Source organism: Lynx canadensis, chromosome B2 (assembly GCF_007474595.2).
Source record: "Lynx canadensis isolate LIC74 chromosome B2, mLynCan4.pri.v2, whole genome shotgun sequence".
Taxonomy (NCBI): Eukaryota; Metazoa; Chordata; class Mammalia; order Carnivora; family Felidae; genus Lynx; species Lynx canadensis.
Window position 1 is genome coordinate 132,888,075 of NC_044307.1, and position 14,653 is coordinate 132,902,727.

Here is a 14,653-nt window from a genome sequence, read left to right on the forward strand (position 1 = left end):
TCGGATTCTGTGTCTCCCTCTCTCTCTCTGCCCCTCCCCTACTCGCACTCTGTCTGTCCCTCTCTCTCTCTCTCTCTCTTTCTCTCTCTCAAAATAAATAAACATTAAACAAAAATTTAAAAATAGTTAATTATTTCTAGGGTCATGGGAGAGCCCAAAGAGTGATCGGGGTTCTAAACCTCAGGTCTGTGCACGGTCAAATTTCTCTATGGTGAAATTGCATCGGGCCTGCACAATATTTTGCTTCGTTATAATAAGTTTTCAAGTGTTTCCAGTCTAAGCATTTTCCAACTTCATTTATTCACATTATCTGCCCACTCTCTGATGGCATTTGGGCTGTCATCTCTGGAACAGGGGCTCCTATATGCTGTGCTTTCATCGTGTGCTAAACATTTTACACACATACTTATTTTCAAGACAGCATTGTGAGTTAGATGTTAGCATCTCCTGATTGCAAATGAGTAAATTGAGGCTCACAAGGAAGAACTTGCCAAGGCAGGATGACTAATAAATACCGCCAGGGACTGGCTGGCTGAGCGTTAGGCTTGAGTCTTAATAGGTCTTGGTTTTCTTGGATCTGTTTCTTCTGTCTCCAGCACCTTCTCAAGCGAGTGTATCAAGGGCCACTGGATTCTATGACTTGAATGTTTTCTTTCACACGAACAACAGGGACACTGGACTTTTTCGTCACAGACTTCATTCATTATTAGCTAAACTTGAGCGACTAGGGTGCCCTGATCTTGCCTTCCCTGCCGGGATCTCCCCCGCACTGCCCTGTATTCATTTCTGGCCCCGCCCTTTTCAAGCCATTAGCAAATTCAGTTCGTCCATAACGTCTCCTTAGTTATAATTGAAAGAACTTGTTCAGCGGGGAGAAGACCTGGAGAGAGGCGACATCGCATAATAATCCATCTTCAAACAACTGAAAATCCAAGAGAGAATAAACAGTGTGTCTGGCTCTGAAGAGTACAGCCAGGTAGAGCGGACCTGATACGGCTGCAATTTTTCAGAGCTGCCCATCAATCCTAGCGTGAAATCCAGTCCCTCCGAGTTCCTCCCCGGACACCCAACTGCTAGGTTCCCACCTGGATTTGGAGACCTGAACTCACCGCGTCAGCCGCCCCACCCGCGGCCGCAGAGTCGCGGTGGAGGAGCCGGGGATCCGCCCCCGCCCGGCAGCAGACGCTTGGCCGCCGTCTCCTGGCAACAGCAGACGCGGAGCCGGGCCGGGCCGAGGCCGGCTGCTCGCTCCGAGCGCAGTCCGCGCAGGGTCCTGGGGCCTGAGTCCGCCTGTGCCATGGCCTCCAAACAAGCCAAAAAGAGAGAAGTGCATCGTATCAATTCGGCGCACGGATCGGATAAATCTAAAGAGTAAGGGACCTTTGCCTGCCCATCCCACCCCCGGCCTAACCTCTTGGCCTGACCCCTCCTCCCCGGGCTGCTGCTTCCCTGCAGCAGGCTCTGCCAGGGCGGGAGTGGGGCTGGCCTGCTCGCTGCTTCTCTATCCTCGCTGGGAACCCCATGCCTGTCTTGATCCGTCCCCTTCCCAGAGCCCCTGGTTTCCCTGACTCAGCTGCCCAGCTGCACTTCTGGTTTCCATCCGTGAACCCCCCTCTCTACCCGCCCCTCCTCACTTCCTTCATAGGCCACCCTGGCTCTTAGAAGGGTTGCAGCTGCCTTAAGGAAGAGGCATAGCTCAAAGGCTGTCCAGTTATGGTCATGTCTGGCCCCAGTAATGACAGACAGAGACAGAGATAGAGAGACAGAAAGAGAACTTTGACCTTAATGCTTAATGGTGATTCCCTATTTTGTATCTGCCTCAGTAGGACAAGTAAAGGCCTTTAATCAGATGCCATCAGATGTAAAATGGTTTTAAAAAGTTAAAACTATATCAATATGTAGTTCACGTTACTAATATAACTCCTCTTCCGCACTCATTCCCATGTTCCTGATTCCCTAGTCCCCAGTTCTGTCTTTGCTCGTAAGCAGGCTTCCAACTACCTGGCAGATAACCCATTCATTTTATTAACTTAAATTTCAGGTACTATATTACATACACAAGTGATTTTAACAAGATCGCTCTCCTGCTAAATACCAATGTAGGTCAGGTCATTTCAACATTTACTAATAACTTCCATTCTTATAAGTACAAGGCCTACGAGGTCCTATAAGATCAGGCTCTTATTACATTTCTAACTTTACCACCCCCTTGTTCACATACTAGTCTCCTCTCCACTCCCTGGAATACCCCTGTGCTGTTCCTACCTCGGGGCCTTTGCACTTGCTATTTCTGCTGCTTGAAAGCGCTTCCCCCAGATTTTTGTATGGTTTTCTCCCTCATCTCCTTTAAGTGTGTACCTAAATGTCATTTTCTCATGTCAGCTTCTTTGGCCAACTGTTTTAAAATCACAACACCCATTTTCCTGCTAAAACCAAAAACCAAAACAAGCAAACAAAACAAACAAACAAACAAACAAACAAACAAAAAAAGCCCTCCATATTTTCCTTTCCTGCTTTATTTTTCTTAAAATTTTTGTTCTTTTAAATACTACATATTTTACTTTTTAAAAATTATGTTTATTTATATGTCTTCAGGATAGAATGTAAGTTCCATGACGGTAGAACTTTTTCTTTTTCTATTTGATATGCTGTTGACTCCTTAGTACCTAAAGTGATTCCTGGATCATAAGTAGCAGACACTCAGAAATGCTTATTTAATGAATGAATGACAGTGATTAAATAAGAGGTTATGAAAGGGTTGCAAAAGAATTATTGAATATATTAAAAAAAAAAACCCTAGTCAATGATGGTTATAATTAATACATGTTGAAGGCTTATAACTCTTAAGGAGTTTGGGGGAAATCTTTGACTTTAAAGAGTTTATATCCTGGGAGAGATGAGATTATTAAGGAAAAAAATAAAATGATCAAACGAGATACCATAAAGCACAGTACAGGGCCTGGTCCTATGATGGGTGTGTCACATGAGAGAGATAAGGTGCTTACTGATAAGATGCTAACTCTCTCCTCTCCAGCACTTCCCATTTCTTTTTGAGATGATAATGTTATTTCTAACATGTTAATTTTTTCCAGAAAACATCTGAGTTGAATTATGTCAATAAAACTGAACATGTATATTTGTGAAAATAGAAGAGCAAAGGCAAATAGGTACACAAAATCTAGGCTTTGCCAGAAACTATCTATTGAGGATTAAACATCAAACCATTAGATTTTACTATAGCATTATGTGACAGAATGTGAAGTTTGTTATAAATCAAGTCGGCCCTCTAAGTTTAACTGAAAATCCAATCATAGCTACCAGGCTTAGTCGTCATTAAAAGATAAGGTACCACCCAGCATGGGGCCTAGAGATCGAAGTCTGTCAAGGCTCCAGTGTAATTGTCGTTTGAAATGTGCTGGGGGCATTTATACTAACTTTTACATATTATTTTACCACACCTTGCAGTTACACAGCCGATAGTTGCAACCAACTCTACTGTGGTGCTAGATCTGGAAATGAGAGAAAAGGTCTGCAGAGCCTTGAAAATACCAGTCGCCAGCCTACCTCTTTTATTCCCTAAAATTATGTGTCATAATGGGGACACGTCTGGCTTTTGCCTAGCATGCTGGCTAGTACTGAGCATTGCCACTTGTTGATTAAATGAGCTCATAGGTTAGGGACCTAGCTTGATTTCCATCCCTTCTGGGTTGGATTAAAGCCTGGTTCTCCCTCCCTTTCTAATCCGATCTGCTGTTGGCAAAGTGCAAAAAATGAGATGTTACAACTGAGAAAGCAGAGGCATCTATGTCCAGCTCTGACCAAATTCAGAAGTAAATGTGACTTTGAGTCATTAATACAAGTTACGCCAGAGAGCTGAATTGTCAGTCTTGACATTAGGTGAACTTATTATCATTTGCTCTGTTTCCCTGTATCAGGAAGAATGGCATCTCTGTTACATGGTTCATTCTGACACTAACTTTTTTTGTGACATTGGACATGTCATTTTTCTATTCTGACATTCAGTGTTTTTCTTATTTAAATGAAGAACCATCTAATTAAAATTGCTCCCAATGCTCTCTGTCCTTCCTTCTCTGCTTTATTTTTCCCTCCAGCAACAAACTTACATGACTTCATCAGATTTTTTAAAAACTCCAGTGTCTCCGTAATGAGTGAGGGATTTTGTTAGAGTTAAGCATTTCAAACTTTGATTTAATTTATGGTTTCTAATAGAAGTTGTCTTTTTAGGGGCGCCTGGGTGGCTCAGTCGGTTGAGCGTCTGACTTGGGCTCAGGTCACGATCTCACGGTTCGTGGGTTCAAGCCCCGCGTTGGGCTCTGTGCTGACAGCTTAGAGTCTGGAGCTTGCTTAGGATTCTGTGTCTCCCTCTCTTTCTGCCCCTCCCCTGCTCATGCTCTGTCTGTCTCTGTCTCTCAACAATAAATGTTAAAACAAAAAAAAAGAAGTTATCTTTTTAAAATTCCATCTTCAGGAAAAATCGTTGCCGTAGCAAATGTCACAAGTTGCAGCTCTCCTTATCAAATAGCTAATGATAAATAGAAATTATGAACCAATCTAACCAATTTGAAAACCAACTGGCATGGTAAAGACGCTTTCATTGTTAGACGCTATGAGAAAGATATGTAGTGACACCAAGTCAAAAATTTGATTTTCTTGGAAGTACTAAATATAAGCCTTTGGTAGGTCATGGATAACTTAAAAGAGAGAAAAGGAAGCATGAATTTTAAGTATTCATAGTTATGAGAAATGTTCAAGCTTATACTTTTTAACACTAAATTCTTTGGAACTTTAATGGACAGTATGAGAAAGGGAAATAATTGAGTGTTTATGGTCAACAAAATTTTGTTTCACTTCCAACAGCACAAACCAAGTCAAATGAACAGACAACCTCTTAAACTAACAAAAATTATGCCACCTTGTAGATTCTTAGTGATGATGAAATATCATTAAACCTCTTTCCAAAACAGAATGAGATATATTTCATAATGCCCGAGTTAATCTATCCTTAGTGCCTTAAGTGCATATCTAAATTTTGTAGACTTCTCAAAAAAGATCACCACATCAGCCTATGTGAAAATTTGAAAACGGGACTATTAGAAAAGCCCAATTGTGATGGGTATTATGAAAGCAACATAAAATAGAAGATACATATCTTACTGAGGATTAAATTAAGTGGGTTCTTGGTTACCAGAGGTTCACGAGGGAGAGCTGGTTAAATGAAAACATGCATATGTTCCTCCACCTTCAGAGATCAGGAAAGAAATTCCTCACCAGAGAGTGGAAAGCTTCCCTCTAGCCCCATGTCCAGTCCTCACAGCTCCACAGAGAAAGGCAGAAGTAAAAAGACCAGGAGAGGAGGAAACAACCCAGGGCTCACACTGAGTTTTGGGATTTCCCCAGGTGACCTCTGTGGACCCCAACAACTAAAGTCAATTAACAGATTTGAAAGGTCAGCTCCTGTGACAGATGCTTCCCTAGGGGGAAGCTTGTTCTTTATGTTCGTTTCTGAACTGTTCAATGAGCACTGCTCATGCCCAAGTCACCAGTAGGTCTGGGAGGACAAGGAGTTGTGAAACATGGTATCTTCTCTCCAGGGTTATGTAATCGGGGAGCACAAAAAAAGCCCTTAAGATTCATACAGAAGTAACTAAGAAGCATATGGTGATGCCACACTGGTCAGGAGGTACTTGTTAGAAATCATGGAAGGAGCCATATGTTGGCTTGGGGTTAGATTAGAGACATCGTGAGATTCCTAAAATGAGGACTCTATGAGGCAGAGGAGAGGAAGATCATTTCCAACTAGAGCTGGTCTGTCCTCACTCCTCTAACAGCCAATGCCCAAATCAGAAGGCACAGGTTAGCGAGATGGTCAGTGCAGGCAACAGGAACGTTTAGGTCCCAGAAAGCCATCCGGATGGCTGGTATAGACAGTCTGTGTATGAATGGACTGGCACAGAAGGCACCCAGAATGAATACGCAGCAGAATGAGAGGGACAGACCAAGGGATTTAAACTATATTAAGGGATTGAAACTATGAGGGAAAACATAGATATTTTTCTATATTAAAATGATGCTTTATGAGGAATAATTCAACAATCGTCTGCATGGACTTTATGCTGCATTAAGAATCATAGCAAAGATGGGGCGCCTGGGTGGCGCAGTCGGTTAAGCGTCCGACTTCAGCCAGGTCACGATCTCGCGGTCTGTGAGTTCGAGCCCCGCGTCAGGCTCTGGGCTGATGGCTCGGAGCCTGGAGCCTGTTTCTGATTCTGTGTCTCCCTCTCTCTCTGCCCCTCCCCCGTTCATGCTCTGTCTCTCTCTGTCCCAAAAATAAATAAAAAACGTTGAAAAAAAATTAAAAAAAAAAAAAAGAATCATAGCAAAGAAATAAGTGGTGGTCTGAGATGATGGAGAATGCCTAATTTGGGGAACTCTTGATGGTAGTGAGGAACATTTTTAAAGGGTGAGTGGATGGGTGCAGAGCTTAACTATAAGTTGACTGAAGTGAAAGACTACAAAACCCAAATTTCTGATCTTCTATTGCATGGTAATATTTGTTGTGATGTCTAGCTATGACGCCACTCTGTCTGAAAAGACAAGGGGAAAAAAAGTGTAAATAAAATTCAGTGACAAATTTCTAAAGGCCTTGTCTGGTCTATCTTGCATTCTCTCAGGCCTGGCACAATGCATGTTTAATAAATGTGTGTCTGATTTAACTGAGTTGAACCGGAAACCTGGTGTGGCAACTTGGCCATAAAACCCTCTGAGTCAGAACCAGAGAAAGACTTCGAGAGCCAGAGGGGAGGGGGCCTGTCAGTCATCCCCAGAATGCAGGGCGACACTTGGCATAGGTTAGGGCACTACATAAATGTCCGTTGCATAGCTTTTTTTTTTTTTTTTTTTCAACGTTTATTTATTTTTTGGGACAGAGAGAGACAGAGCATGAACGGGGGGAGGGGCAGAGAGAGAGGGAGACACAGAATCAGAAACAGGCTCCAGGCTCCGAGCCATCAGCCCAGAGCCCGACGCGGGGCTCGAACTCACGGACCGCGAGATCGTGACCTGGCTGAAGTCGGACGCTTAACCGACTGCGCCACCCAGGCGCCCCCGTTGCATAGCTTTAAATATAATATCTCAGCCCAAAGTCCTGCTTCATGAGGATAGAAGTATCACGTTCATCTTGGTCGGGTCTGCCATCAATTCTTCCTTTAAAATAAACCTCATCTAAGCACTTTTTAAATAATTTATTCAGATTTGACATGGCTTAAGAATCATCTCTAACAGTGAAATCTTTTTTTTTTTTTTTTTTTTTTTAAACACCCAATTTTTAGTTTGTTTAGTTTTGGAGAAGAAATAGTTCCCTCTAAAGTTGACTCAGTAACATTACTAAAGAAGTAGAAGTTACCTTAAAAAGATTTAAATTTATAAACTCCTATAGAATTTGTACTTTATTGTTACCTAAAAACATAATCAAATGTGTACTTTGAAACTAGTAATGTTGTTGCCAGTGCTTCTCAGATGAGCAAACTAATATTGCCTCCATCAAAAGTGATTATTTAAAAGTAGTTTAATGGACTTTAACATTTCCTTGACATTTCCAGGTCACAGCTTATTTAATTCAAGGGATTAAATAATTTACAAACTGATTATACTACTTAATGTGAGATAAAATGACTAAAACCTGTATCTAAGACAGATTTGTATAATTTGATATAATATGTGGAATGTGAAAGATTGGATAGAAATATTACTAATCTTTCTCACTTTCATCCCAACAAAGAACATATGCATACGTTGTGATAAAAGGTATCCAACTAGGTGTTTTGAAGCTGTACTAACAATCCTCCAGGAATAGGTCCAGGCTGATTAATTACAAGTTCTGGGGCTATAACTCTGTTGAGTTATATGGCTGAATTAACACAAGCCACATGTTTAAAGTAAACAACTTTTATTTTGAATGGTTATTTTGTTTGTTTTTTGTTTTTGCTGGTGTCAATATGAATGTGATGGTCCAAATATTTTGTGATTATTTTTATTCCGTCTTTCTGATACGATGAATATTAGACTTACATATATTACTTCCGTTGAAGTTCTTAAAAACCCAGTGTGCCCTTTCTGCCCTCATTTCTTCACCTCTCAGTATTCACTCCAGGCTCTGTGGTTTCCATCCACGGCCTCCATGGAGACTCTCAGAGGCCGGGTCAGCTCAGAGCTTCTCTGTTCTCTACATCTTCAGACTTTTCTACAGTGTTTGTTTCCGAGTAGAACTGCAAACTGGGGTATGCAGAAGAGCTACCTACTGAATCTGAGGGAAGGAGAGGTACCCAGGGTAGTTATAAATTAGTGAGAATGTGTCTACAGCTCATCAAACCTTGTAGAATCAGAGGCAAAAGGAGTGGAAGCAGGAAGAACTCTGGACTTTTGTGCCTGTGTTAGTCTGGGTCAGAAACACAGTGAGAGTTTAACCAGGTAAGGTCAAGGTCAAAGGTGAAGTCTGTACCGCATGCAGTCCCAAGAGGGCCCATTCTGCGTACTATTATAATGAACTGGAAATTAGAGACAAAGCCTCACGTTTGTGCCACCTTGGGTCAAAGCCCAGTAGGAATTTAGGACTGGTTTCCACCATAGACAGAGAATGAGGTTATGAGGATAGCAGCTGGAGTTGCAGTTAAAAAAAAGTCAGTTGGAACCTGTGCACGTACAAGCCTGTGGGTCCTGCATACCTGTTGTTTCTTCAATGGATTTTGCTTAAAGTCATTGTAGACACTGTTTCATGTATTTGCCCACCATGTTTTATGTTTGTGCTTTATAAATGCCAGCTTTGTGGCTGGAGGGTAGGGTGTCAGATCCTGGCACATGGGAAGCTTAAGATCCCAGTGGCCTGCGTACTTGGGCTTTTGAGTGAGAAACTTCTTGTTCTACTCTCCCAGTTCCTCCTGTCCCTCCAGAGGGTTCAGCTGCCTAACAGGGGAGCATGTGTCACTACAGCTGAATCTCACCTTTCTTGCCCTCTCCTAGAGGCCTCCTTTCTCTCCAGCCTACCTGTCTTGTTTTCTTTCTTCTACCCCCCAAATTAAGTCATTCTGGAATGGTCTTACTTACCTCTCCTCTCATTGCCTCTCTTATCTCTCCTTGGATCATCTAAAACAGTCATTCCTGATCAAAGTTGACTAAATTAGCATCAGTGGTACTTACTGTGTAATTGAGCTCAAGTTCAAGTGGACAAATCTGCTTGGATGTGCTCTACTATTCCAAGTTAAATATATCCACAATGGAGGTCATGTTTTTTGTTTGTTTGTTTGTTTTCTCACAAGTGTACATATTTCCCATGTCTTTCATTTTAAAGAATCTTGTTACCATCCTCGCTGACACTCTGACTCCACAGTTCAGTCGTACTTGCCTTTTCCCTCCTCTTTGCCCATTGCGTCTAGGTGGTCTCTACGTTCTTTTGATTTTACCTTCAAATTTCTTCTCTAGCCTGGCTTAGCCTTCATTTTCTTCCTTGTCATTTTCTAGTTTGGGCCTTTAATAACTCCAGGTGGAACCACTGAAAAAGCATTCTAATTTCCTTGTCCTTCAGTCTAATTTCCAATCTTCTTTATATGCAATACTGTTAGTAATCTTAACACCCTATTCCACCAGTAGGTTGTTCCTGCTTTGAAAAAAAAAAGAAAAAAAGAAAGAAAGAGAGAGAGAGAAAGAAAGGAAGAAAGAAAGCTAGAAAGAAAGAAAGAAAAGGAAAGAAAAAAAGGAAAGAAAGAAAGAAGAAAGAAGGGAGAAAGTAAAAGAGAGATTGAGAGAGAGAACAAGCAAACTGGTTGATAGGGCCACAACCAGCTTCAACTCTCTCCTATTTTCTGTTACCAACCAAATACTAACATACTATTTACATTTTCCCACTTTTCAGTCTCTGTGCCTCTCCTCATTCTCTTTTCTCTGCTTATAGTTGCTTTCAACCTACCCTATAATTCTATGCATGTCTTAAGACCTGCTTTCCCTCGCAGCCATCATTGATTTGCTAACTTGGAAGCCATTATCCCTTCTTCTGTGGTGATAAAGCACTGAGTTTTTAACTTTTCTTGAGCTCTTTTTGCTTTTGCCTTTGCAGTTCCCTTACTGTGTGTATTTATTCTCACTACTTTTAAGTTATTTGAGAATAAAACCGAGTCTTACTTATCTTCATATTCACTCAAGCACAATGTATTGAAAAAAAGAGGTAAATGTTGAACTTTTAAAATTAAGTGCCCAATTAAATAATTTGAACGAAACCAAGGGAATAAAAGGTCAACACGACAACCTGGCTTTATTTTTAATTTAACTTTTTTTAAGATTGCAGTTTATTTCCTTACCTATTTGATACTTCTGAAGATCGCGGCTGGCTCAGAATGCCCCAACGCAAATTAAGTCGATTGTGCAATTCCGTTCATGTTCTAATTCCTTCAGGATACTTACTGACGCTACTTCAGAAGGCATGCTGATTGCACGTTGCACAAATAAACTGCCTCCCACTATGACTAAAATCATGTCTTTACACTGAACAGCATGCTTGAAGAAAACAATGGCAAAATTCCAGACCCTCATTTTATTGAAGTTTTAATCCCTACAGTGAAAATAAAATCATTAAAGCACGTATAGGACTGTGTGTATGTAAATCAGATTCTGATTTTTTTTTTTTTTTTTTTTTTGCTCAGAAGTCTCTAATGACTTTGTATCAGCTAAAGTTTTCTTTGAAGGTTTTCAACTCTTATACATTTTCTACTGTATTATATAATCTTAATTGATGTAAGAATTTTTAAAAACCATTTTGTCATCTTTGCAAGGTATGTAATTAATGTGTTTTTAAGTTTTAAAAGGTTATTTTATTCATGTTCTATTAAAAATTGGATTGTAAAATACAATTCAATACAATTATTTATCTATCATTATTTATATAGTTTTGACTTCTTCCCATTTCCAAACTATGGAGGGCATTTAATTTACCAAGAATAGGTATACATAAAAGACAGAAATGTAGACGAAATATGTTTTACTGCATACGACTCAGTAATCAAATATATCATAAAATGTGGATTTAATTTTACTGTGTATTATGACTCTAGGAACATATAACATTGCTATCATAGTATGTTGTTTGGAATTTCCTTAAGTTGCCTCTTATTACTCCCAGTCTTGTTTTTTTTTTTTCTTCTTTCTTTTTAAAAGTAGGTTTACTGATATAAATCTGATATGCAGTAAGTCACAGATATTTAAAGGATATGTTCTGATAAGTTCTGAAGTGCATGTACACATGTGAAAATGTCAACATGATTAAGATAATGAACAGGTCTACCATTCAAGAAGGTTTCTGTGATTTATTGGTGATCCCTACCTTCTGTCCCTTCCTGACTACAGTCTCCAGGCAACCACTATTCTGTGTTCTGTCACTATAGATTAGTTTTCATTTTCTAGAGTTTTATATAAATGGAATCATAAACTATGTATCTTTTTTGTATGACTTCTTTCACTCATTATAATTATTTTTATATTCTTCCGTGTTGTTGCTAGCAGTTGGTGTAGAATTGGTATTATTTTTCCCTTGAATATGTAGTAGACTTCATCAGTGAAACCATTGGGGCCTGAAGTTTTCTTCGTTGGGCAAGTTTTTAATGATAAATTCACTTTTTTAAATAGACACATGGATATTCAGTATGTCCAACCCAATCTATCTGTTCTTTAGTGAGTATTCTTAGTTTATATCCTTCAAGGAATTGATCCATTTCATCTAGGTTATAGACTATATAAGTAGAGTTGTTTGTAATATTTATTATCTTTTTTTATTTTTTTTATTTTAGAGACAGTGTGTGTGGGGGGGGGGCAAGGAGAGAGAGAGAGAGAGAGAAAGAGAGAGAGAGAGAATCCTAAGCAGGTTCCACACTCAGCATGGAGCCCAGTGCAGGCCTCTATCCTAGAACTCTGGGATCATGACCTGAGCCAAAATCAAGAGTTGGGTGCTCAACTGACTGAACCACTCAGTTGCCCCATTTGTTATCCTTTTAATATCTAGAATCTGTAGTGATGACCCCACGTTAGCTTCTGATATTGGTTGTTTGTGTCTTCTCTCTTATATTCCTGATCAGTCTGACTAGAGTTTGATTAATTTTGATGATCTCAAAAACTGAATTTTGGGTTCATTGATGTTTCTCTACAATTTTTCTGTTTTTTGTTTTTGTTGATTTGATCTAATCTTAACTTCCTCATTTGATTTACTTTATAATTTTCTAGTTTAAGGTAGAAACTGAATATATTGTTTTGAGACTTGTATTCTTTCCTAATACAGATATTTTTTCTATAAAATTTCCTTTATGTATTGCTTTAGTGGCATCCTGTAAATCATAATATGTTTTTTTTTTCATTTTCATTCAGCTCAAATACTGCCTAACTTCCTTTTTGATTTCTTCTTTAACATATTGGTTAATCATAATTGTTTTGTTTAGATTCTAAATATCTTTGAATTTTTCAGATTTTTTTCTTAGTGATTTCTAGTATAACTCCATTGGTCAGAGAAGATACTTTTTATAACTTGAATTATTTAAAATGTTTTTACTCTTTATTTATTTTTGAGAGAGAGAGACAGAGACAGAGCATGAGCACGGAAGGGGCAGAGAGAGAGGGAGACACAGAATGTGAAGCAGGTTCTAGTCTCTGAACTGTTAGCACAGAACCTGATGTGGGTCATGAAATCATGACCTGAGCTGAAATCAGACACTGAACCAACCGAGCCACCCAGGCGCCCCATAACTTGGATTATTTTAAATTTGCTGAGACATCCTATGTCTCAGATTATGGTCTATCTGGATAAATATAATGTATATTCTCGAAAAGGATGTACATTCTGTTGTGATGAAATGTTCTCTAGCTGCCTTGGTCTCCCCCAAACTCTCATCTGCCCCTCTACTCAAGGAATCTGCTGAGATATGCCTGGATTACCTCTCTCTGCACTGCAGTCCAAACTTCTCTCACAATCATAAGCTAAGGCAACGATAGGGCTCCCCTCATGTGCTTCCCATGTTTTCAGAATCACCATCCCTCAACACTTGATGACTGTCCTGAAAATCAGTTTCATATGTTTTGCTCAGGTGTTTGGTTGTCTTAGGTGGAAGGCTAAATCCAGTCCCTGTTATTTTAATTGACGTGAACATAATATCACTTAGGTTTATTACTTAAATTTTACATTTGATTTCTAAATATTAAGATGGGAGGTGTTAAAGCAGCATTTACACATATATATCCACAAGTCACATATTGTAAGTATGGATATAATTCTTTCCTTAAAACTGAAATCCCAGATGATATGTAATTGCCCTGTATATCATCTTCTACAAGATTGTTTTTCATTGTAGTAGAGACGTCTCATTATAAGAATTTTAACTAAAAGAATGCAACTTACATACGTGATAAGGATGATCTTAAATCACATCTTCATAATTATTATCGCTGTGCTCCCATTTGGGTTGTATTGCAACTTCACTCTTCCTCGAGCTTCCTATTTTAAATTCTTTTTTTTTTTTCAACGTTTATTTATTTTTGGGACAGAGAGAGACAGAGCATGAACGGGGGAGGGGCAGAGAGAGAGGGAGACACAGAATCGGAAACAGGCTCCAGGCTCTGAGCCATCAGCCCAGAGCCCGACGTGGGGCTCGAACTCACGGACCGCGAGATCGTGACCTGGCTGAAGTCGGACGCTTAACCGACTGCGCCACCCAGGCGCCCTATTTTAAACCGATGGTCCATTCTGGGTAAACATTAAATAATGTATATCTAATAATAAAATGTTCATCTCTGTGCAATGGGCCAAGTCAACACTATCTAGAAAACAAAGTCCAAGCTCATCAGCAAGGCCCTCAGTGGGGAGCTGCCTGCCTGCTGACCTAGTGTTTCTCTCCAACCTAATTTCCCCACTGCTTTTTACTCATGCTCATGCAGTGCTGAAAAGCTCCTAGTTCTCTGCACCCACTCTGTTGCTTGTGTCCTTCTCTTTCCTTGCTGATGCCCTTTCTGCTTTTACCACCTGGAAAATTTCTCGTTGCCTTTCAAAACAGCTCAGATGCTGTTTATCGCAGGACGTTTTTCCTAATTGCCTCACATGAGGCACAATGCCCCCCTCTTTGCCATCTGTGAATACTTCCATCTCTGCGTCTACCACATTATATTGAGATAATCTGTTTACCTGTTTGAATTCCAAAATAAACTCAAGAGCAGAGAGATATATATTTTTACGGATCTGTAACCCTATCATCTAGCACAGTGCTTGTCACAGTACAGGTGTTCAATAAATGTTAGTTAAAAATAAGTGAACTGTCAGTTGATTGAGATTACTTTCTCATTCTGAAACGGTATTCTTCTAAAATGTTTTAGTCTCCAGACAGATCGTTAAAACAATTTGATCTTCGTGAAAATAATTCTGCATTCTCAGTTTCTTGTCTACCGATGGCATAGCTTACAGTGAGTTGTTCCCTAATGTAAGGGCCACTCTTTCTGTTCCTTCTCAGTTTGGGACTTTTAAAGTTTGTTTCTTGATGTATCCTTGCAAGGGACTGAATGTTTGTGTACTCTGAAATTTGTATATGGAAACCCTAATCCAAATGTGATGGTGTTG

The 14,653-nt window shown here is 39.8% G+C and overlaps 1 protein-coding gene and 1 non-coding gene across 4 annotated transcripts in view; both read left to right on the forward strand.

Annotated features, from left to right (window-relative positions):
- Positions 1-1,242: 1,242 nt before the first annotated feature.
- The window catches only part of ADGB (androglobin), a 164,493-nt gene continuing 151,082 nt past the window's right edge, over positions 1,243-14,653 (forward strand). For all 3 annotated transcript variants that reach the window (XM_030316536.1, XM_032593262.1, XM_032593261.1), the window contains exon 1: positions 1,243-1,371. In XM_030316536.1, coding sequence (XP_030172396.1) covers positions 1,298-1,371 — 74 coding nt within the window. In that variant the 5' untranslated portion in view covers positions 1,243-1,297. The remainder of the gene's footprint in view (positions 1,372-14,653) is intronic.
- On the forward strand, positions 4,250-4,334 carry TRNAP-UGG. Its single transcript has one exon. It is a non-coding gene; the product is annotated as a tRNA-Pro (tRNA).